Source organism: Simochromis diagramma, unplaced genomic scaffold (genome assembly GCF_900408965.1).
Source record: "Simochromis diagramma unplaced genomic scaffold, fSimDia1.1 OVJJ01000320.1, whole genome shotgun sequence".
Taxonomy (NCBI): Eukaryota; Metazoa; Chordata; class Actinopteri; order Cichliformes; family Cichlidae; genus Simochromis; species Simochromis diagramma.
The window spans coordinates 4,480,590-4,502,748 of record NW_024386773.1 but is presented as its reverse complement, the minus strand read 5'-3'; the positions used below and the strand labels follow the sequence as shown (position 1 = coordinate 4,502,748).

At 37.6% G+C, this 22,159-nt stretch overlaps 1 protein-coding gene across 11 annotated transcripts in view; it reads left to right on the top strand.

Moving 5' to 3' along the window:
* The window catches only part of ptprt (protein tyrosine phosphatase receptor type T), a 226,045-nt gene that overhangs the window by 162,126 nt on the left and 41,760 nt on the right, over positions 1-22,159 (top strand). For all 11 annotated transcript variants that reach the window (XM_040004228.1, XM_040004222.1, XM_040004204.1 and 8 more), the window contains 3 exons: positions 11,770-11,862; positions 12,346-12,455; positions 16,051-16,138. In XM_040004228.1, coding sequence (XP_039860162.1) covers positions 11,770-11,862; positions 12,346-12,455; positions 16,051-16,138 — 291 coding nt within the window. The remainder of the gene's footprint in view (positions 1-11,769; positions 11,863-12,345; positions 12,456-16,050; positions 16,139-22,159) is intronic.

The following is a 22,159-nucleotide window of genomic DNA, read 5'->3' as shown; positions in this document are numbered from 1 at the left end:
TCTTCTAATTTCGCAAAGTAGTCTTAAAGAGTAGACTTCTTGAAGGGTTTTGTTTTGTTTTGTGTTTTTTTGTATGCCTTGTGATCCAATCTATGTCAAGATGGTCCCACAATTCTTCCATATTAGTGAAGTCTGGGTTCTGGGGAAGCCAATCTATGACTGATGTTGTTCCATTATATGCCTTTCTATCACTCCAAAACCTTTTGCCACTTTTGAGCCCAGTTTTTGTGTAATTTGCCATTGACACCCACCATTCCATTGAGGCCATTTCTGATGAGGCTTCAGCAAACTGTAGATTGATCAAGGATGATGTCAGTTCTTTGATTGCCGAGGGTGGGGGTTTGACAACCCCCACCCTCATTTCTTAAGGACATGAGTTTCAGATACATCTGTGTAGACAGTTTTTATGCCTGTCGGAAAATCACTGTCATAAACACCCATTTTTGAGTTGTTCCTGCCCTAAAAAAACTCACCAAAGTAGACAGTTGTAGAAAAATACAACTTTTATTCTATAGCAGTGATCCAACTTTAATTTATTTGAGCTTCTTTTCTGCAGTTCATGCAGTTGGTACAGAGGTTTCTGTGCCATTTGCCAATGAACATCAAGGCATGATGAAGCAGAATGCAAACAAATGCTTGAGTGATTTGTGCAATGGCACAAATTTGCTGTCATACATCTTCATGCTATGACATTAGTGTTTTATGGAACCATCTGTTCTTACTACAGTTCGAAAATCAAGGGATGTAAAATGAAACTTTGATCATTACTCAAAGAAAAATCCGCTACAATTAATACATAAAAAATAGGAAAAAAAATAGATTTCATCCAGTGAAAAAATAAATAGCAGAGCTTACATATTTTTAAGGTCTAAGAAATGAAAAAAAAAAAGGTTTCCTGGATTTTATAAAGTTTTATCTCTTCCTGCATAAATGTCATCTGTAGTCATCATATAGCAGCAGTCTAGGTGTTGGTTGCACATCATCCTAAGCATAACAATTTAGGTTATTATCATCAACATCATTATCCAAGGTAACAAGGCAGAGTGTAGAAGAGAAAAAAGAGGAAAGAGAGAGGTATAGGAAATACAGATGTTAAAAATGGAAATAAACCAGACAATATGCAATAATAATAACCTCAATGCATTTATACATTGTAAGCATAGTGGTCAGAAGACTTCCATCATTTTACTAACTTTCTAAGATAGTTTTAAATATATTTAAAATGGCAGTGTTTTCATTATTTTCAGTCTGTAATACCCTAACTTAACTTAAAGAAATCCACATACTTTTGATGTCTTCTATCAACCATAAATTTAAAGTACAAACCAAGCAGCCTCTGTTGCAAGACAGGAAAACAATGTGAAATGTACGCTTGAACCAACCTGGCCAAGCAGACAACAAATAGTACATATCAATCGCTGCAAGACTGAATGTTAAAATACCCTTTTAATAATTTTCCTCTAGTCATACATTATCACTTTAACACTTTAATTTCTAATGAGTCCAAGAGTTCTTTTTTTCTAGGTGACTTCTAAAGGCAGCTGAACTTCAATCTATAATAAATGGATAAAAATCATATTACTTCAAAAGTAAGATTCCTACATTTAAATACATTTCAATGCCATTCAGGCTTTTTAAAATGGATAATAGTAGCAGGAGCCTCAATGACGCTAGTGAGGATCATTTTTCAATAGCTTTCAGGAAGAGCTGAGATAGGTGCAGAGAGAGAAAGAGAGAAAGAGAAAGTTATTAAGAAGACAGTAAAAGAGACATACAGATTGAAGGATCAAAGGGAAGTAAAAGGAGCTTGAATAAATCCACTATGCAAAGAAAAGCTTTTTTTCTTTCGTTTCCTTTTTTTTTTTTTTGCTTTGTTTTGTTTTTTTGTGGGGCAGCAGGAGGGCATGTGTGTTTAGACTCAGGCGTTTTTTTGGCTCCGCAAAGGGTATTCTATAGAAATGCACACACAACCTTGCTGTTTTTCTCCCTAAGTTTTTGTTGCAGAATATAGACAAAAATGCAAATATATAGATCAAGACTCAAGAACACATGACAAAGTTACAAATACACAGAGTACACACTCACAAATATCCATATGCACATACACCCAGCACAGTGTTAACACTGATGCGACATAAATCCCGTGGATCAGTACAAAGCCACAGCGGCATAGTGTGCATTTTATGTGCAAACACGTTTTTGTCTAAAAATCAATTTGTCAGACACTGATGTATGTTAAGAGGTTACGCAACACTGTTCTCTGTCAGTTCACAAAGGAAGTGTCAGCCTTTTATACCCTGCCAAGGACAATCCTTTGCTGCTGTTAACACAGAAGTCGTGTTTTTTTATGGATCAGGAGCTTTCTGCGGTTAATTAGGTACACACAGTTGCACAAATACTATGACAAACACAGACGCATAGGAGCTCGAGAAAAAGACAATAAAAATCTGTATTTTAAATTCCCCTCTGCATATTCCTGCTTGCCTTTAAAAACCTTAAAGTTGGGAAAACTCAAATCAACAGAAGGTTACAGCTTCAAAATTTCAAGGCTTTGACTAAATTTGACTGAAGGCAGAACTGCATTAAAAGGGATCATTTGTTCAGTATATTAATTTGCTCCCCTAAATCATGATCAGGGTCCACTTTTTTTATGTGATCAGTGTTATCAGTACAGCACAGCCTTAGTGGTTAAAAGATGACCGGAGGACACCTTTTTGGCCCTGGTAGAAGTAGCACATTACTATAGGTAACTGTAAATATGTCAGGTTTTGGGGTATTTTTATCAGTACCTTTTCTACTCTTACTATATATATATATACACATATATATATACTACTGCTAAAACATTTGCTAATAAGGACAAGATATAAGTTGCAGGCGATCCAAGTGCCAGTGTCCTATGACAACCATTATTGGTTAAAAAGTTTTACATGCATGTAAGTGCATGCATGGGATCTATAGGATTATAATTGTTTTAATTGATATCTAATTAATTCCATGGTCAAATAGCTGAGGGTTAATTCCTTTTTGAGACTGATTTTTGACTATAAGACTGATTGAAATGGACTGGTATCATCTGCATCCTTTGTTGTAGTATATATCTCTGTTTTTGACTGAATTCATAAGTGGAACACTATTACTAATAATACATTATTAACAATACTATTAGTAATGCAATACATATAAAGAAAACTAATACTGGGAGTAGATTTTGATGAGAACAGTGTGTACCTAACATATTTTTAACACCTGGACTTTTACTTTGTTCCATACTTTATGGCGTTTAAGTTTAGAGCTAGGTTCTTCCATTTTAATGAACAATTTAAAGTCCCTTAAAAAGCTGCTGTGATTGAAAAGGGCCAATACATACGAGTGAAGGACATCTTTGTTCAAAAAAATGATACACAGGAAAAGTGATGAAAAGATTTTGAGCAAACTAACATAATGAAAAGATGAGAATCCTTGATTTTTTTTCAGTGCATATTTTACTGAAAGAAACGATTCAGTCCAAAGACCTTGTTGATGTGACATTTTCCAAAAAAATATTTTGCAGTGCAAGTAAGTAGAACACTTAACAGCAACTGTGCTGCTGGCACAATGAAAGTTGATGATCGTCCAGAGTTACCACCTGTGCAAAGAGCACATATTTTCTATCCACAGCCCTGCTCGTATTGGAAATATCTCTTCTTCTTTTTTCCAACCATATTACTGAGGGCCAATTATTTTCCCAGTCCAGTTCAGCATAGCATCAGGCTGCATGTAAGGTGATTATGGCTAATGGTAGTCATTTTGTTTGGCCATAATGTGGCACTGCTGGGTAATTGAAGGTGAGTGCAGGGTTGAGAGAAGGCTTTTCTAAACCTTATGCTCTTAAGGCAGATTGAACCTCTGTGCTCTTTTTCAGCCACATCTTGACTGCCTGCTTACACAGCTTATATTCAAGTCTACTGGTCTCTCAGACATACTTCCTTTTGACTGAGGAGCCACAGCTAAACCCAGCATACCAGACCTTTTCAGCAGTTAGTTGGCTCAGTTTGCTTTAATGACTGGGATCCATTTCAGTTTTTTTTTCTTCATTCAGTAAGGCTTAGTGTGAAAGGGTATAGGAACATACTAAAAATACCAATATAAAAAAAAATGGTTTCAGATGAAAATGCAATGAGCAAATGAAAATGCATAGTAGGAATATTTCCAGGATTTATTTTATTTTATTTTATTTATTTTTCTTGGCATTCTGAAGAAACTAGGTTGAGGTGTCTGGAGCCCTTATCAGGATCAGGGGGTACATCATGGACAGGTCACCAATGATGGTACATGTCTAACACAGACACAGACAACCATTCGCACTCACATTCACAGCTATGGGCAATTTATAGTCACCAATTAACCTAACCCCACTAATTGCATGTCTGGACTGTGGGAGGAAACTGGAGTACCTGGAGAGAATCCACGCAAACATGTGGAGAACATGCAAACTCCACAGAGAAAGGGCCTAGTGAGATTAAATCTGTATTTTTTTTCTTATATTAACAAAACCCCCAACAAACCTCTTTGCTGCCATATTGCATTTTCAGATTCGTAGGTTGGATTCAAGAATGTGTTGGCTTATTATTTTTAGTAATAATATTATTAGTAGTAGTGGTTTCTTATGTCAGGAGTAACTGACAAACATGTGATTTTTGACAGCTTTGAAATGGAGACATTTAACTAGTATAACTCACGTATTATTAGCTTTAATTTTTATTTCAATGCATCAGGCAAAAGTCATCAATACTAACAAACTGAATAACAGTACACAGCAAACTGTGGCAAACAAGGATCTGAAGTTGATGCTCCTTTTTCTGGAAAGAGAAGTAGGAGAAGCTTTCTGGCCACCTGTTTCTTTCTCTCTCAGTTGCTAACTTGATAAGATAAGACTCAATTTTTGTTAAATAAGAAATTCTCATGAAGCAGACTATTCTGTGTGCTGACTTCACAGATCACAGTTTAAGTAACTCATGTACAAACAAACACCCACCCACACACAGTTATCTCTGTTCGACTATGGTGTCTCTATGTTACAAAGAGGCAGGCTTTCGTGCACATACACACACAGTTATGAGGAGTTTGTGAATAAGTGATTTCTGGCCTTGTGTCATGAGAAGGGAGGTGAAATGAGGTAAACCGCTGGGATACTGTCTAGACCAGATGATCTCTGTGACCCGCAGTAGATATACATTCTGCTGGTGCTCTTTCTCTTCCGTCATTTATCGCCCTTTATTTCCCTTTCCTTCTCCATTTTTGTTTTTTTGTCATTCTTTTCATCTCTTCTTTTCTGGATTTCAAAGTCTTCTGAGCTGATTTTGTAATCACAATCAGCGAACTGCACTTTAATTAATGACATGATGCTTATATAAGAAATATATTCAATTTTTTTCTCCCCTGTCATTTTTATCCTTTGTCGCTCATCACTCAGACCCACTAAGGCTTTAAAAAAGTATGCATCCACGCACTTGGCATGTCATAAGGTGAAAGGCATGGAAATACTGCCAGTCCATCACAGGGCTAACATAGAGAGGCAGGCAACCACATACTCTCGCATGCATGCCAAGAGCCAGTTTGGAAGGAGGACTGTGGCAGGAGGAAACCTGCACAGGGACACATGTAAACTACATAACAACAGTGCTAACCCCTCTGTCATCAGAATCAGAATCAGAAAGGGTTTTATTGCCAAATGTTGAGCAGGTTTACAACATTAGGAAATTGCTGCGGTGCGTAGTGCAAACATACTGTCATAAATGCTTAAATAGATATAAAAATAAAAATAAGAATAAGAATTAAAAGTGCTAAGTAGATAGATATACTGTATACATGAGTGCAGATGGTGATCAATGCCAAACATGGTTTGAAAACTGCTATTTACAAACGCTGTCCATCTAATCTGACTGAGCTGGAGCTGTTTTGCAAAGAAGAATGGGCAAGAATTTCAGTCTCTAGATGTGCAAAGCTGGTAGAGACAGACCCTAAAAGACTGGCAGCTGTAACTGCAGCAAAAGGTGGTTCTACAAAGTATTGACTCAGAGGGCTGAATAATTACGCACACCCCACTTTTCAGTTATTTATTTGTAAAAAATGTTTGGAATCATGTATGATTTTCGTTCCACTTCTCACGTGTACACCACTTTGTGTTGGTCTTTCACGTGGAATTCCAATAAAATTGATTCATGTTTGTGGCTGTAATGTGACAAACTGTGGAAAAGTTCAAGTGGGACGAATACTTTTGCAAGCCACTGTATGTGTACCCTCTTCGCTTCAAGGCCAATTTTACTATACATCGTTTGTTGACCGGCAGACATATTAGGGCTCAAGGGATCTCTTTATTTCTTTTCATTTTCCACTCTTTCATCCGCTGATTGCTGTCTGCATTTCTATCATTTTTTTTGCTTTCCATTTCATCCCTCCTCCCCTGGACAGCTCAGTTGCACTTGTATTTTCCATCTTTTATGTTAACGGCTTACTGTTCTTCTGCCGGCTATAATGTGTTTCAAATATCTGAGCAATTTTTCATCCATACCGAAGAGAATTTCACTGGCCAGGCTGTGCAGCAGTGAAATAGAGTTGAACTTGACCTTGTGCTTCATTGAAAGACATAAAGAGGAAGAGAACTAAAGAGATAAACTTACCAGCCACAGCTTTCTCGCTTTTTTAAAATGCTCGCTGCTAAGATTTCTGTCTCCAAGCTGCATGAGAGTGTTTCCAGCTCTTGAACTTTAGTGCTGTAATGTTTGCAGAATGTGTTATTTGCATTTTAAGAAACTGTGCATTTACAAAGACATGCCTGATATAACAGATGTTTCTTCATGCTAGGATGTGTAGCTAGAAGAAAACGATTGAATCATGGTAGGCATATTTAAAATGAAATGCTGTATTTAATGAATGTAAGATGAGTTGCATTATTACGTTGTAACGCGGAACAGTGGACTAAGATAGGGATAGAATAAAGCAAGAATGGCATGTCTGCTACTTATTTCCAACTACAAATGTCCAAGTAGAAAATAATGGTTATATTTTATAGTGTGTATTGTTTAGCATAATTTCAATTTCCGTTTGAATAATAGTTTGCCTACTCTAATTACAGTGACTGTGCCTGTGTTGGCCGATGCATGCCCAATGAATAAAAGCAGAATTAGATTTTTTATTTCTCTGTAAATACAGATATTCGGTTGCTGCTAATAAAGCCACTTCTTTCATATTACTTGGAAAAAAATATTGTGGATGTCAGTCATTTTTGTGAGGCCAAACCACGGCCATACAAAAAATCCTACCTGACTGTGAGATATAATTGAAAGCAATCTAAATTTATAATATGCAGTATATAATGAACATAGTGGTGGTCATGGCTGTGATATTTAATTGCATATACTGTAACAAAAAGGCTAAGCTTTTAATCCTGGAAGACTACAGAGCTAAATGGGAACATTTTGCCTCTCTTTGAAAAAGGGTATACAATATAGATTTAAAGGCAGAAAGATGGGCACACTAGTTTTGAAGATGGAGTTAAGTGCTAACACAGTGATACTTTGACTCGAAGTCATCCATAACCGAGTCTTAATAAAGTCACAGGGTGGGAGGAGGGAACTTTATATAGCACACTGCCAAGCATGAAGGACTGCATTAACATACACACTCACCGACAGCATAAACGGCCTTCACACACACGCACTCACACACACCTCATTCAAATCAATCCCTCTCTCTCACACTGTCAACACACACTAGCTGTGCACACCCAGCTCCGTCCTTATATCTGTCTGTCACACACATACAACCTTGTGCCTGTGGGGTCAATAAATCTCCCCATTAGCATTGAGATGTCTTCATCATAGTCAGTGTTGTGGAGCTACTGCTATGACTCTATTTCATGCCTGGCTTAATGCATATTTGACCTTGGTGAGTTTAACATGTACGCACACATGCATGCGCCTACAGATGCGCGCGCACACACACACACACACACACACACACACACACACACACACATATGCAAAACAGCAAGTACTGAAAGGTACATACACATCCATTTATAGTATATAAAAACGTTAATATTTGCATACAAATAATACACATCAGCAACACATGTATGACCTTCATGCTTGGGAGTTATTTAGCCAAAAAAAGTATTCTGTGTGGATACTTACACCTATGTGGCCCCTGCGTTGGTTGTATTTTTACTAACTCACTGGCAACATACTGCGTGTGTCTGTTAGTATGGTGATTAAGAGGCAAACTGATGGATAAAATTGCTACGTTTGGCTGTCAGAAACTAAACTGACTAGACTAAGAAAACGTATAAACATATTCTTGTGTCTTGTAGAGACACAGATGAGAGAGCAGGATGGTGGCTACAAAAAAAATTATTTTCACATGTGATTATATTGAAGTTAAGTCATTGTGTCAAACTGATGAAATGATGTCTGAATTTAGAGATTACTGAAATTATTTACTCCTGGCTACCAAAAATCTTCTTTTTAGAGCTATTTATGAAAATTTGGGAATTATTTCAACCACAGAGTTACAGTAACTTAATTATTTTTTTCTTAAATGTGTAAAATTAAAAGAGGTGTAAGTCAGATTTGCTAAAGTCTCAACTGGACTTTTCTGACATGATTTTGTAAAGTAGGCAAGCGTAGTGCACCCCAGTTCTGTTTCTGCGAGCAGACAGTCTGTCTGTCCTGACCTTTCTCCTTGTTCCCTCCTCTCCTTACGCCTGTCTTTCTTTCACCCTTCCCCCTCATCTGCCTCCTTTCCCATTTTCTCCACCACTGTGTTTTTCTCAAGTCAACAGCTCTTCTTTCATTCCCCATAATTTTGTCACCTTCTTATTGTGTCTTGTAGTCTTTTATTTCAAGCAACAGAATTTCTCAGCTATTTTGAAACACTTTGCAGACTTCTTGTTTCACTACCTTTTATTTTGTCCTGAGCACGCATACCCAAATGCGACCTTGTGAAAGACCTGCCCAGCAGGTTCAGTCTTCATTATTTAGTTTCTGGAAAACCTTAAAACTGTTATTAAATTTAAAGTGAAACATTAACATGCAGTTGGGATTGAAGACAGCTATGAAGAGGGGAAAGGCAGTTGGTATAGATGACATACCTGTGGAGGCACAGAGATGTCTAGGAAAGAAGGCAGTGACTGTTTTGCCTGTCTGAAATAGAGATGTGGTGTTTTATTTGATAGTGTTGATATACAGAGAAATACAGAGAAAGTCAGATGGAGTTGCACTGTGTCTTTGAGGATCTAGAGAAAGTATATGATAGGGTGCCAAGAGAGGAACTGTGAGGAAGTGAGGAATGGCAGAGTATGTGAGGGTTGTGCAGGACATGGATGAGGACAGCAAGACAGTGGTGAGGTGTGTGGTTGGAGTAACAGATAGGTGTAAGGTGGGGTGGGATAACATGGCTCTGCTCTGAGTCCCTTCTTGTTTGCTACGATAATGGACAAGTTGACAGATGAGGTCAGGAAAGAGTCTCCATGGTGCTTGATGTTTGCAGATGACACTGTGATCTGTAATTAGAGTAGGAAACAGGTGGAAAAGGGTGGAGGTATGCACTTACGAAGAGGAATGAAATAGGGCTGGGCAAAACAATTATTTTCCTAATTGAATCTAGCGATAAATTTTTCAGTCCGATTCTATTTTGATTTGATTCGATTATCGATTATTTCCCCATTATCTGACTTGTATAGCAATTTCACATTTACTAACTTATGTATCTCAATGAAAAACACAAAGTTCTTCATTTGAATACCTTTTAATAAAAACATTGCAAAATAAAGTTGTAGTAGTAGTACAATCTTATATTAGAGATAGCATTTAACAAGAAATGAAATGTGCAAACATATATAAAATTAGAAAAATTAAAAGCAAAACATTTAAAATAAATAGCAGCAATGGTGTCTTTAAACAAACAAAATGTAACATTCACTTTGCTTTCTGCAAAAAAAGTGCTCTTCATTCACAAACAAAATCCATTTTGTTGCCGTTTTTCACGTTTCTGTTTCGTGTTGCCGCTACTCGCTGCCGCCATGTCTGTTTTGAAAGTGACGACGCATCGACGCACATTTTTTTTACGTCGACGTATTTTACATGTCGACATAATCGATTACGTTGACGCGTCGTCCCAGCCCTAGAATGAAAGTCAATAGAAGGAAAGAGCAAGAAAGAATATATGTGTGTGAATGGGAAAGAGACGAGTGGAAATATGCACATGCAAAGAATAGAGTCAAGGCAAATGAGTGTCAAGACTTGGGGTCAACCGTCCAAAGCAACTGACAAGAGAGGTGAAGAAGGTTGCTAGGCAGGATGGAGTAGGTAGAGAGGTTATTTGGGGTTATTTTGGGGTTGAGAGTGAAAGTGAAGTTTTACAAGATGGCAGAGAGACATGTAATCATTTATGGTTTTGAGACAGTGGCACTAATAAAGAGTTGAAAACTTAGTATATCAGACCGAGATGGGTTGTACATGTGCAGAGAAGGGAAAGTGGATATATTGAACAAAAACGTTGCACATGGAGCTGCCAGGTAGGACAAGAAGAGCAAGGCTTCAAAGCAGGCTGCTGGTTGTAGAGGATATGCAGAGGGCTGGTGTGACAGAGAGGATGGTAGGGATAGGATGATGGAGGAAGATGAGCTGCTGTGGTGACCCCTAAAGGGAGCAGCCAGAAAAAGAAGAGTCATGCCGTTTCACATTACAACCCACAAAAGTGAGCCAGAACAGTTGAGACTGAAAGTATCGGCATATAAGCCATGTTACCCCATCACTCAACAAAATGTTTATTTATTAAAGCTATGGTGAGAAGATATCACAGCTCAGATAATCTGACACAGACGTCACACAACAAATTCAGTTTCTTTCTTCTCTTTTTTTCATACTGTCCTTTACTCCTCTCACTATTGCTTTTTACTCAGTATACATGCAACCCCAATTCCAAAAGAGTCAGGACAGATCGAGATGTGTTGTTACCATCAAATTTACAATGAGCAAGTACTTTTCACGAAATAGTAAAATGCCACAGTTGAAATATCTGATACGTTTTGTGAATTTATGAAATTTGCAGATTTTTACGTTCTGTTTTTATTCAACCATCCAAACGTTTCCTGAGTTGGGTTTGCAGATAGTCTTCTCTCTTTGCTCCCTCTTTTGGTGTCTTTCTGTTTTGTCCATTTGTAAATTTTCCCTTAGAGAAAATATCACATTTTACTTGGTTGGCTGAGGTGCAAAAGGTGACTTGTACAGCTCTAAAAAGAGGAAGTAACTGCTGAAAACAAATAAAGGTTCTATTAAGTAGTCACACCGGAGCATTCTGCTTGTTTATTCTAGTGACAAATGAATACAACAGCTATGTTTTAGGTTCCCACATCCTTGCAGATGTATTATGCCCAACCTGAAAATATAAATTGTTTGTTTTTTTGTTCCAGTCACAGCTCAGTCCCCTGAACTCTCATTTATCCCTCCACCTGTGCTCACTATTAGACACCACACATTCATCCAATGAATTCTGTCATTACCCCTAATGAGGACAGATGTTTAATTTAAGTGTCCTAGCATTCTGTTCACCAATTAGGGAGAAGTTACTTAACACCTTTACTTCATAACTTGTCACTTAAAGGAGGAATGATTGTTTTTTTTAAGTGTCTACATATGGTACAGGGCAGAATGTCTGTACTTGGTGTAAATGTTGCTAATATCTCTGCCCGTCTCACTTCCATCTATGGCTCTCTCTCTCTAACAGATAGTAGCCAGCCTTCCCTTTCCCAGCCCTCTTTGACCCTGCAGAGTTTTCCCTATGGAGGATGCGAGTCGGTGGAGATCTCCTACCAGAGTGGTATGTGGACTGTTTTAAATAGTCCCTCAGTTAGGTGGTCCCTTTCTTTGTTTGGAGGTATAACACTGACATATCAGGTAAATACGGAAAAAAAAAATGTTTTCACAGCCACGTACATATTTGACAATTTGTAAAACGTACTATATATCTCAGATTTGAAGAAGAAAAAAAGAAGGAAAAAACATTGCAGTCATGTAGTCGTCTAGGAGTTAAGGAGTTCTGTGTGTTCTGTTTAGTTTTTTTGAGTAAGTTTTTGTTCATTGAGCAAATTTAGGGTAATTTAGAGAATGGATCGCAATTTCTCAGAATCAGAATGAATGAACTTCATAAAGAGGGAAATGCAATTTGGTAGAACAAGTTTCAGGATCCTTGCATTAATCCATTCATCCACCCACCCACTCACCTTCCCACGTACTTGTTATTCATCTTTGTGTTTATGCACTCATTTTTCTCTCTCTCTGTAAAACGTTTCTGTTCCTGCAGGTCAGTTCCAAGCGGGCCAGTTTCAACCAGCTATTCGAGTAGCAGACCTCCTCCAACACATCACCCAGATGAAATGTGGCCAAGGCTATGGTTTTAAGGAGGAATATGAGGTGAACACACACACGCACAGGAACTTACTGAGAGTGACAGTAATGCTTCTAGTAGTAATAATGTCAAAGGTCATAGCTATAGCTTAGCAGTAGCAGTTTAGCAGTAAATTGGGAATATGAGTGGCCTCTTTTGCAAAAGTAGTCTGAAATGTTCTCTCACTGTTGTTGCTGCCAAGTTGTGCAACAACTGTGTGTTGGTCTTTTTTTGTTCCTGAATAAGAGTGTGAGATTGAATTTAGTTTAATGCAAAGGCAAGCTATCAATTATTAACTCTTCATCTCATCAATATTTGAAAATTGAACAAGCAGACGCTGTAGTAAACTTTTTTCTTTGCATTTGCTGCTGCTTTTCTTTTTAATTAGTTTTTTCTGTTTTTTTTACTTAGCGAAAACCAATGCCTAATCTTTTCTCTTACATTTTCAGCAAGTTTTTCTTTAGTTTTCTTTTACTCAAACTATCAGTCTTTCCTTTATTGCTCTGCTTTGAAATACCATCCATGCTTTAATTTTTAGCATTTTCTTTCACTTCTGTTCCTCACTTTTTGCCATCAATTCTCTTTTAATGACATTCTGTTGTGCGGTCTCTTCATACACGAGTGGAGCATTATCTGTCTGTCTCTGCCGACTGTTTGTTTAGAGCACAGTTTATCACGTATAGACATTTTCATAATCATTCTTTGTCACTGGCGCTCTGCCATACCCTCATTTTACTCCCAAATCCAGATTCCCAGATTTCATTCATTTATTCCACTACCAATCTATTCTTCCTTACTGTCTTTATTTTATTTTCCCTTCATTTGCCTCATCTCTGTCACTAGAAATAAATCTTTGAAAAGGCATGAGAGAGACGCTGTTTTTCCTCTATCTCCTTCAACCTCCCACTCTCATAAGAATGAATATTTTCTATTACTGACTCTGCTTGCGTGTTGAAAATTGTCCCTCCGTGATACCGTACGTTATATTTTCATTTGCTTCCTGTCATTTTGGTTTAAACCCACTGATACGTTTCAGGGGAGAGCAAATGTGATTTATTGTTGAATGTGTGTATGCCTCTGTGTGTGTGCATTAGAGCGAGAGAGAGGGAGAGAGAGAAAAAGAGCTGGTAGCTACCAGGTCTATCTATTTAATCTCAGACATTAAAAGGAGACACTAGACAGTGTATAGGGCCCCACCTCTAACTTTTTCAGTCATTTCATCAGATGTAGGATTTACTTTTGAGGTAGTTTTAAAAGACAATGTACCATTTAATGTATGTTTCATGTTATTTAAATGTCACAACAACTTTAGTCCTGTCAATCCTACGGTTAATCAAAACTTATATATAAGTAACTCCAACACCCTCTTCTATCATTCCCTGTCCTTTCACCCGCAACCGTATAGTGTCTATAGCAAATTGAGTTTTCTAGAGGAAGCTACTAAACCCAGACAATTTCTCTCCAGCTGTCTCCAGTATTTTGGGTGTGCGTGTGTTTGTGTGTGTGTCCGTGTACGCGTGTGTCTTCATCTGTCACCGCAACCCATATGGAGCTTTCCTGTCCTTGTCTCTGCATGCGATGTGACCTCCATTGTTGAAACCCATTAACCCCACTAACACCAACAGAAGCCACACTGTCAACATTTAGCTCCTCACTGGGATTACACCTTTTACTTCTAAAGTAATATTCCACATTGTTTGACACCTCATAGGGTGGACGAGTTAAGTAGCCATTATATCTTTACCCTTCATGTGATGCAGTCCAAAAATATATAGTGCCCCTATTTCGGTGGAGAGTTTTTGGATGATGCAGATCAAAAGTGTAAATAATTAATTCCACCGTAATTATATTGTAAATGGAATATTTTATTTAATTGAAATCTTACTGCAGAAAAACCTAAAGCACCTACTCAGCAGTGCAACAGAGACTGTGTGTGTGGTCCACCCACTCAGTGATTTTATACAAAATGCTAATAATCCCAATCAGCAATAGAATTCCAATAAGAAGAGTCTGATTAAAACTGTGTTATGTTTTCAGGTCAAGAAAATACAGCCAACCCACACCTCATGCAAATGTTCTCTCTCTCTTACACATGCACACACGCACAATCTCTCTTGCTCTCACATGGTATCACACATGGAGCTTCTAACTAACATTAGAGGACGACACAATTTTCTGTCTTTTTGGTAAATAAACATGAACTATGCAACAGTGGAAAGTCCTACTTACAGTCCACACACACACGCATTCTCACACACATGCACAGACACACATATTGGACTCAGACGCATATGCCACTTGAAACAATCCATTTTCTGCTTGACTGAGCAACAAGTTTAGGTGTTTGTCTTTCTGTCACAATGTGTTTGTATAGTCTAGTTTGTGTGTGTGTGTGTGTGTATGTGCATGTCTGTGTATATAGGTCATAACGCTGTTCAAAAGTGAATGCTGTTGTCTGTTCTTAAGCTGTTAATGGACTAAAAAAGTTCTGTCCTCTTGTCCCTGTAGTGAGAATGTGTGTTTGTGTGCCCATATGAATGAGCAGTACTAAAATAGTTCAGTGTCCATATGGCAGCCTTTGGGAGTTGGGGTTTGGTTGCTTAATGCAAGCTTGAGAGTGATCTTATACATGTGCACGCGCAGACACAGGCACACACACACACACACATTTTCAATAAATCATAGTACACATTCACACATACAAATATTTCAACAAATCTGTGCATAGACAAATGAGTAATGAGAATGCACAAATGCAATGACAAGCACACCCACACACACATACACATTTTGTCCTTGCCATGTTTGTAAGGTTTGTCACATAGGCCAGTATCACAGCAGGGAGTAAGAACAATCTGTCTTCTCTCCTCCAGCAAAGGGCTGAAAGGATAATGTCTTTCAGACCAAAGCAGCAGAACAATGAACTCAAAGTTTTTGTCTTTTTTCAGCTTTTCTTCTATTTACCTGTGCATTTTGATTTCCAATATTAAAAAAAAATCCAAAAACAAATAAAAAAAAACAAACATCTTCCCTCTTCTGTAAAGTTGAAGCTTGCTGGTATTTGCCTTTTTTTAATTCAGTGTAGGAATTTAAGCAGATTACCCCTGCCAGTAAAGCTGGAATGAGGTTATGTTTTCAACCCTGTCTGTTGGTCTGTTGATTAGATATCTCATATTTAGCTGAAATTTGGCAGAACAGTTACCTGGCTAAAGTAGTGATCCAGTTGGGATGGATAAATCTGGTATTATGCCATTAGAAAATATCTATCCAGAAGTTCTGTGGTGTGTTTACTGACTGGAAAGTCTAACTTTTGTACATCCAGGTTGACAAATAATAATCACTGCCTTTATCCTTTTTTTCTGTGAGAGTGTAGTTATGTTTAAGCCGCGGACTGTTGATTGTCTTTTCATTCATATTCATATTCATTTTACTGTTTCAACTTCTGCCAGCCCATGTGTCAGTATACAAGCTCTAGGCATCAGACCATATGTGCTTGCATATTTCTGTGTGTTCATACTCGAATATAAAACTATTTGTGTGTGTGTGTGTGTGTGTGTCTGTCTGTCTGTCTGTCTGTCTGTCTGTCTGTCTGCACATGCATGTGGACATGTGTATGTTTAGGCCCTGGCAGAGGGACAGACAGCACCCTGGGAAACAGCCAAGAAGGATGAGAACCGCAACAAGAATCGCTATGGCAACATCATCGCTTGTGAGTACTGCAATGACAGGAATGAATACTCCTGCAGTACTTTTTGCTGAATGTGGCTGTGTTACGCATTTAGTAAAGTTTGAACTGTAATCTGGCCTTGTGAGGTTTAGTGTGGTTTATTTTAGTCTTTATTTGATACTGCTTATTTTAGTTTATTTATTTTAGCCATTTTTACCTTGGTGTTTGTTTTGACTGACTAATTTGGTTTGAATATTGGCTTAAATATGTAACCGTCTCTTCAGTTGGATTTTTCTACAGTACAAATACGTTTCTCCGTTAACTGTCCAGCCTGAAGCTTCACATTAGTTTGGTGTGCTGTGTTTCATTTGTAACCACAGGATTTCATTTATGAACCATTTGGTAAAATACTAATATCAAGCATTCAACCTTGCGGCTCCACCTCACACACCTTGCTCACACTCATACACGTGTCCTCCAGTGCATTTCAGAGCAGATCTCTGCTACTTGCGCACTTGTAAAGTGTATAATAATAATAATAATAATAATAATGATCATAATAAATTCTGCATGATGGCATTTTGGTTTCGATTTGTTTAATAAGCAAGCATATGTCTTGCTTTGTTTTTTTGCATTCCATCAATTTTTCTCTCTGCTCGCCCACCAGAACCCTCTCTGTGGTATAAGAGCACCTGATTTATAAATTAAGCCCTGAGTAACAATATGAATTCTATGAAATCAGATAAAAAAAAAAGTACACACTGCTGTACACACAGCACCACAGTGACTTGTGACAGAGAGTTTTACAATACCAATTACAATACCAGTTAGATACCAGTAAATATAAATACATGGCAATGAAGGAGACTATTGTTAATATTTATATTTCCCAGAACTTCATAAGTCATATTTTCAGGGGTAACTTGCAGAGGAGCCAGGTTTCTATGGGCCCCCTGTAGTTCCCACTTTGGGAAGTGGTCTCCTGTGATCGCTTTTGGATTGGCTCATATGCACGCATTAAACAAAAATAGAAACAAAACATCTGAACAAATAGTTGTCTCTGTGAAACTAATGGCATTGAGTGTGCTTGATGTATTAAAGCATTGCCACAAAATTCTCTTCCCTCTATGGCTGCTGAGAGGTTCTGTTTGTAGCTGAAATGCATCATCATCAGAACTGTTTGAATAACATCAATAGCAAGTTTTCATTATATTTAAAATTATTAGGAAGACAAACAGGTACAAAAATATGCTGCAGTATGAAGGAGGACACCCTCCTTTAGCTGCAGAACTCAAGTCCACATTTATGGGGCTCCCTACGCCCTTAAAGTGTCCTTTACCTTTTTTGCAATTAAATTCAGTTTTATTTTCATTGTGCCACCTCACAACAACAGTCATCTCACTGAGCTTTATATTGTAAAGTAAAGACGCTACAATAATATAAAGAAACCTCAACAATCAGACAATCAGACCTATGAACAAGTATTCCTCACTCCACCAAACTTTGGGTATGTCATTGATGGAATGGATGACATACCCATGGATTATAATGGATGGAATTATCTGGTGACTTGGTTTTGAACTGGGCTTTGAAAGATGTCCACTTGGGACAACACACTGACCAGACCACTTTTAAGAAATGCTACTTATGATACGCTACTGCAATTATACTGAAACATTGATCTCTGACAGCAGAACCATTTAAATTAATGGGGGAATAAAGACAAAAACAAAAAACTCAAGACTGCAGGTTAATATAGGACTTTTTTTTTTTTTTTTCAACATCTGCTTCGCCAAAAAAAAAAAAGACTTGGAAAAAAAAAGATGCTTTTTTTTGTGTAAACCAATATCAGATTTATCAGTCACATACTTACAGTTTCTCTGGTCAGGCAGAACAATCTTCTTGGATTCTTAGCATGTCTTTTTTAAACTCAACATTTATGATAGCTTTTTTATTTTTTATTATATTTTTTTGGTCACCTTTGTCAGTGTCTGGATGCAGCATAGCTTGATTATAAATGAAAACGCTTGCTAGCCTTGCAACATTTATGCCTTTCTAACATTATTAAGATCAATCTCTTGGAAGAAGGCAGTGTTGCACTGGCACTTTCACCATTTTAAAATATATGATATTGTAAGCATGTCCCTTATTTTACTTGTGTCATTTTGTTTTGTTCAGAATTTCCAAATAACACAACATGAAACCATTGCAAGTGCTGCTATCTTGTTATCATTGCAATAATAAAGCGAAAGGATAATAAACTCACTATTGGTGCTTTTCTTTTGTTGGATGCTCTTGCTCATGTATGCTAAATTATTGGGGAAAGGCTTATAATCTTTAAAAGAAAAAAAATTAATTTAGAATTTTGATTTTAAGTTTATGCAGAAAGAAAACCATCTTTTGGCATATCGCCACCCCCCCCCCCCCCTTTTTTAATAACACAATATCAAAGTCGACTAAAACTCATATCCCCGTCTTTGGTAAGTCTGATACACATGTAAAAAATAACTCTGAATTTGCAGAGGGATTTATTTCAATCCTTGGTGATCAAAGCCACCAGCCCCTATTTTATTCAGAAAGAAGTTTTTTTTTCTTAACATTCATTTTGGAGCGTAGAGAGAGTGCTGTAATGATATTCAGATTGGGAACCATACGATATGTAACGTAAATGTGATTGTGTTTGGTCATTAGAGTTAGCATGTGGAGTGTTTGTGTGCTTGCTGGTTAAATTGTACATGGCAACCTCAGACCTCTATTAGGTTTGAACAAGAGAAGCATATTTTTTGGCTAAAGTTTTAATAAGCTCCTTATGGGTGTGTATCTACATGTTTTAGCATGTGTGGCTTTGCCTTACCCACATGGCCAGTATGATCCAGAAGATTGTTTTTGAAAATCTAAGTGTGTGTGTGTGTGTGTGTGTGTGTGTGTGTGTGTGTGTGTGTGTGTGTGTGTGTGTGTGTGTGTGTTGGCCACTCAGATCAGTGTGCACGTACATATCTCATTACAGGGGTTTAGATGTCAAGGCAAAGACACTGTTGTAACCTGAAGGCTTTAAAATGAAACACTGTGCTGAAATGAAATAGCCTGTCAAGGACTTGATAGCCAACAGGAATTATGATAAATTTGCTATTAGTATAAATCCTTTAATTACAAGGACCTAGTAATGGAAACTGTCCATCTTGCTTTCTGTGATTATACAAAGGCTCATTTTCTTGGGAAAATGTTTCAAAAGGCCGTAGGGGAAATGACTTTTTTCTGTATCTTTATGAGAACAAGGAATGTGTTGAGAGACAGAATAACTGGCTAACGATCAAACTTTAAAAACGAGTAAAAGGTTCTTCCATCGTTTTAAACTTTGACTTGCCTTCTGAAACCAATTATTTGCATTTTGCTTTGAAGCTCACAAGTTTAACAAAGTTCATAAACACATATAGTTCTGCTTGTTGGACTTTGATTAAATTTGAATCCATTCAAGCCTAAACATAGTTTATATTACACATGATGCTGAGACCACAAGACAGCTTTTTAGCACAGTTGTGCAGCGCTGCATCCCATTCACCACTCCAAACTCAATCAGCAATCAGTTTTCAGTGAAGCCCTATAAGTGGCAGCAGGAAGGGGTTTATGTTAAGACTCACCAAATTAGGAGTTCAAGTGACATCTATGTTTATCGGTTAACATCTGATCTCATTGTCTCAGAGGTCGTTTTGGTGTCAGCACGGTGTCAGCATCTCTAACCCAAACAAATGCCCATTGAACCTTCACAGATCACTGTGAATGGAGCCTAAGTTTGTGGTCTGGCTTTGTGAGATTTAAGCCAACATTCTAGTTCTAAGCCTTTAAATCTCTTCTGAGGCAGCTGTGATAATTGTTCCATCCTTGTGAGGACGTTTCCCTATGTGTGACTTCTCAGCAGCACTCTCTCTCCTTTCCACATACACACACTAATGCGTACTTTTACCACCTCTTTTTTCCTCTCTCGTTCTCTCTCTGGAACAGTTTGGAAAGGGCTGATTCGAGTTGAAGTGTTAACACACTCTTCCTCCGGCCATCTGCCAACACAAACGGTTGATGCCATGTTTGAAATCCCTTCAGCACACTAAATAAATGTTAATCTACCAGCCTCCTGTCCTCCTATCTACTCAACACTTTCCCTCCTCTCCCCACTTGTTCTCATAACTTCCTTTCCTCAACACTCGGTTTTTGCAATTCCTTTTTCTCTCTTCCCAATCCCTTTTCATCTGTCTTCTACAATCTCATTTTTTCCTTTCTTCCCTTTTCTCACCAATCAACCTCTTTTCACCTCCTTGTTCTTCATTTTACTTTTTCTTTACTCCTTTCCCTCCGTCTATCACCTCCCACTGCACTTTTCTCGACATGTCGTCTCCTTTCACCTCACCCTTTTTCCCTTTTTTGGAAATTTTAACCATATTTTTATCTCCAATTTAAATTCACTTCCCCTTTTCTCTCCCTTCTCTCTTCAATCCAGTCATGTTTTTCTCATTTCATCTTTTTTCACCTTTCCTTTCTTCCTCTCTTTTCCCGTGATTCTATCCATCTGTTCACCCTCTCTGATCAACATTGACAGTTTATGGGTTGAGGCAAGGCGCAGTAGTGTTTCCTCATTATAGGCATCTGTCTGCTTCTATTTCCTCCTCCCTCCTTTGCATCCTTCTCCTCCGCTTTGCTTCTTTTTCCTTTCTTTTCCCTCTTAGCTCTCAGTTCTACCCATATGGTCATTCATAATTCAACAGAGGCATTTCTTTAAACTAAACTGCATATGTGCAAAAAGGAGTTGTGTGTACTAGTGCATTATGCAGTGCAGCCTTGCACAGCTTCATTAACAGACCTTAAAATAAATAGTTATATTTTTTAAGCTTTTTGTAACTTTCAGACAAACCTTTAGAGGCTATTTGATGATCAGAATGTGGTTTTAGGGTTAAGGTTAGTTTACAGTTAGGATTAGGCATTTAGCTGTGATAGTGGAGCTTATGGTAAGAGTCTAAGGAATGCATAATATCATTGAGCATCCTTCCTTTGTTTTGAGGTCTTTGTGTTCTCTAAGAGAAAAAAAAAGGAAAGCAGGAGGTGATGCATTCTCAAGTCTGTTGTACGGCAAAGGCCATGATAGATTTCCTTTTGACTGCTATTATTAGTCTTCATGCACACTCCTGCATCATATTTGGAGTGTTTATTTCTCCTCTGTATGGCATTTTGCCAGGCAGTTTGTGCTTGTGTATTCCCTGGATTACATTGAAAGGTAATTTTAGTACATTTTAATGAATTGATTTTGCTACAAATGTTACTGTTTATAAATCTTGGTCTGTCTAGGTTTTCACACTGCTTCATAATTTAAAATTAATCTCACTGCCTGACTAAAAAAAAAAATAGTGTTGTACATTAAACTGATTAGTTAAGTTAGGCAGTCCCAGGAGGGAAATGTATTGGTGTTTCCACAAGAGTTGAGTTCGAGCATTAGAAATGCCACCATTGCTATAAACTCAGAGAAATATAGAGTCAGGTATCTGTGGATTCAGTTTATATTTTGCAAGACAGCCTCTCAGTATTTTACCTGACTGCTGAGAAAATGTATTTTCTCACCAACTGCATCGAATCAATAACGAAGTCAGAAGTCAGTGTGGTGTTTCTTTAATATATTTCAGAAACCATCTGTTTAACCTACACATCAATGGTCATTGATTTGCTTATTGATTTCTTCATATTGCTTTTTGCATCACTGGGAATTCTGAATTATAAACCTCAAAAACGAAAACCAGTTTGACGCAAAAAACAAAACTGAACAAAACAAAAATCTGTTGCTGTAATAAGTCATTTAACTTTATAGAGAGTTTACTCAGTGCAATACTGAGTAAGAACTCTCTAACAGTTTGTAATATACAAATATAGACGTACACACACATCTATACTCTCTTTGTTCAGCTCCTTCTGCACTTCATTTTCCCCAAGAGGAACGCTTAAAATAAAACATTTCCTTTTTTAGGTAACTCATTAGTGATATGTGTACTGTTGGAAGCAGATTTCTGTGTTGTATCTGTCTCATTT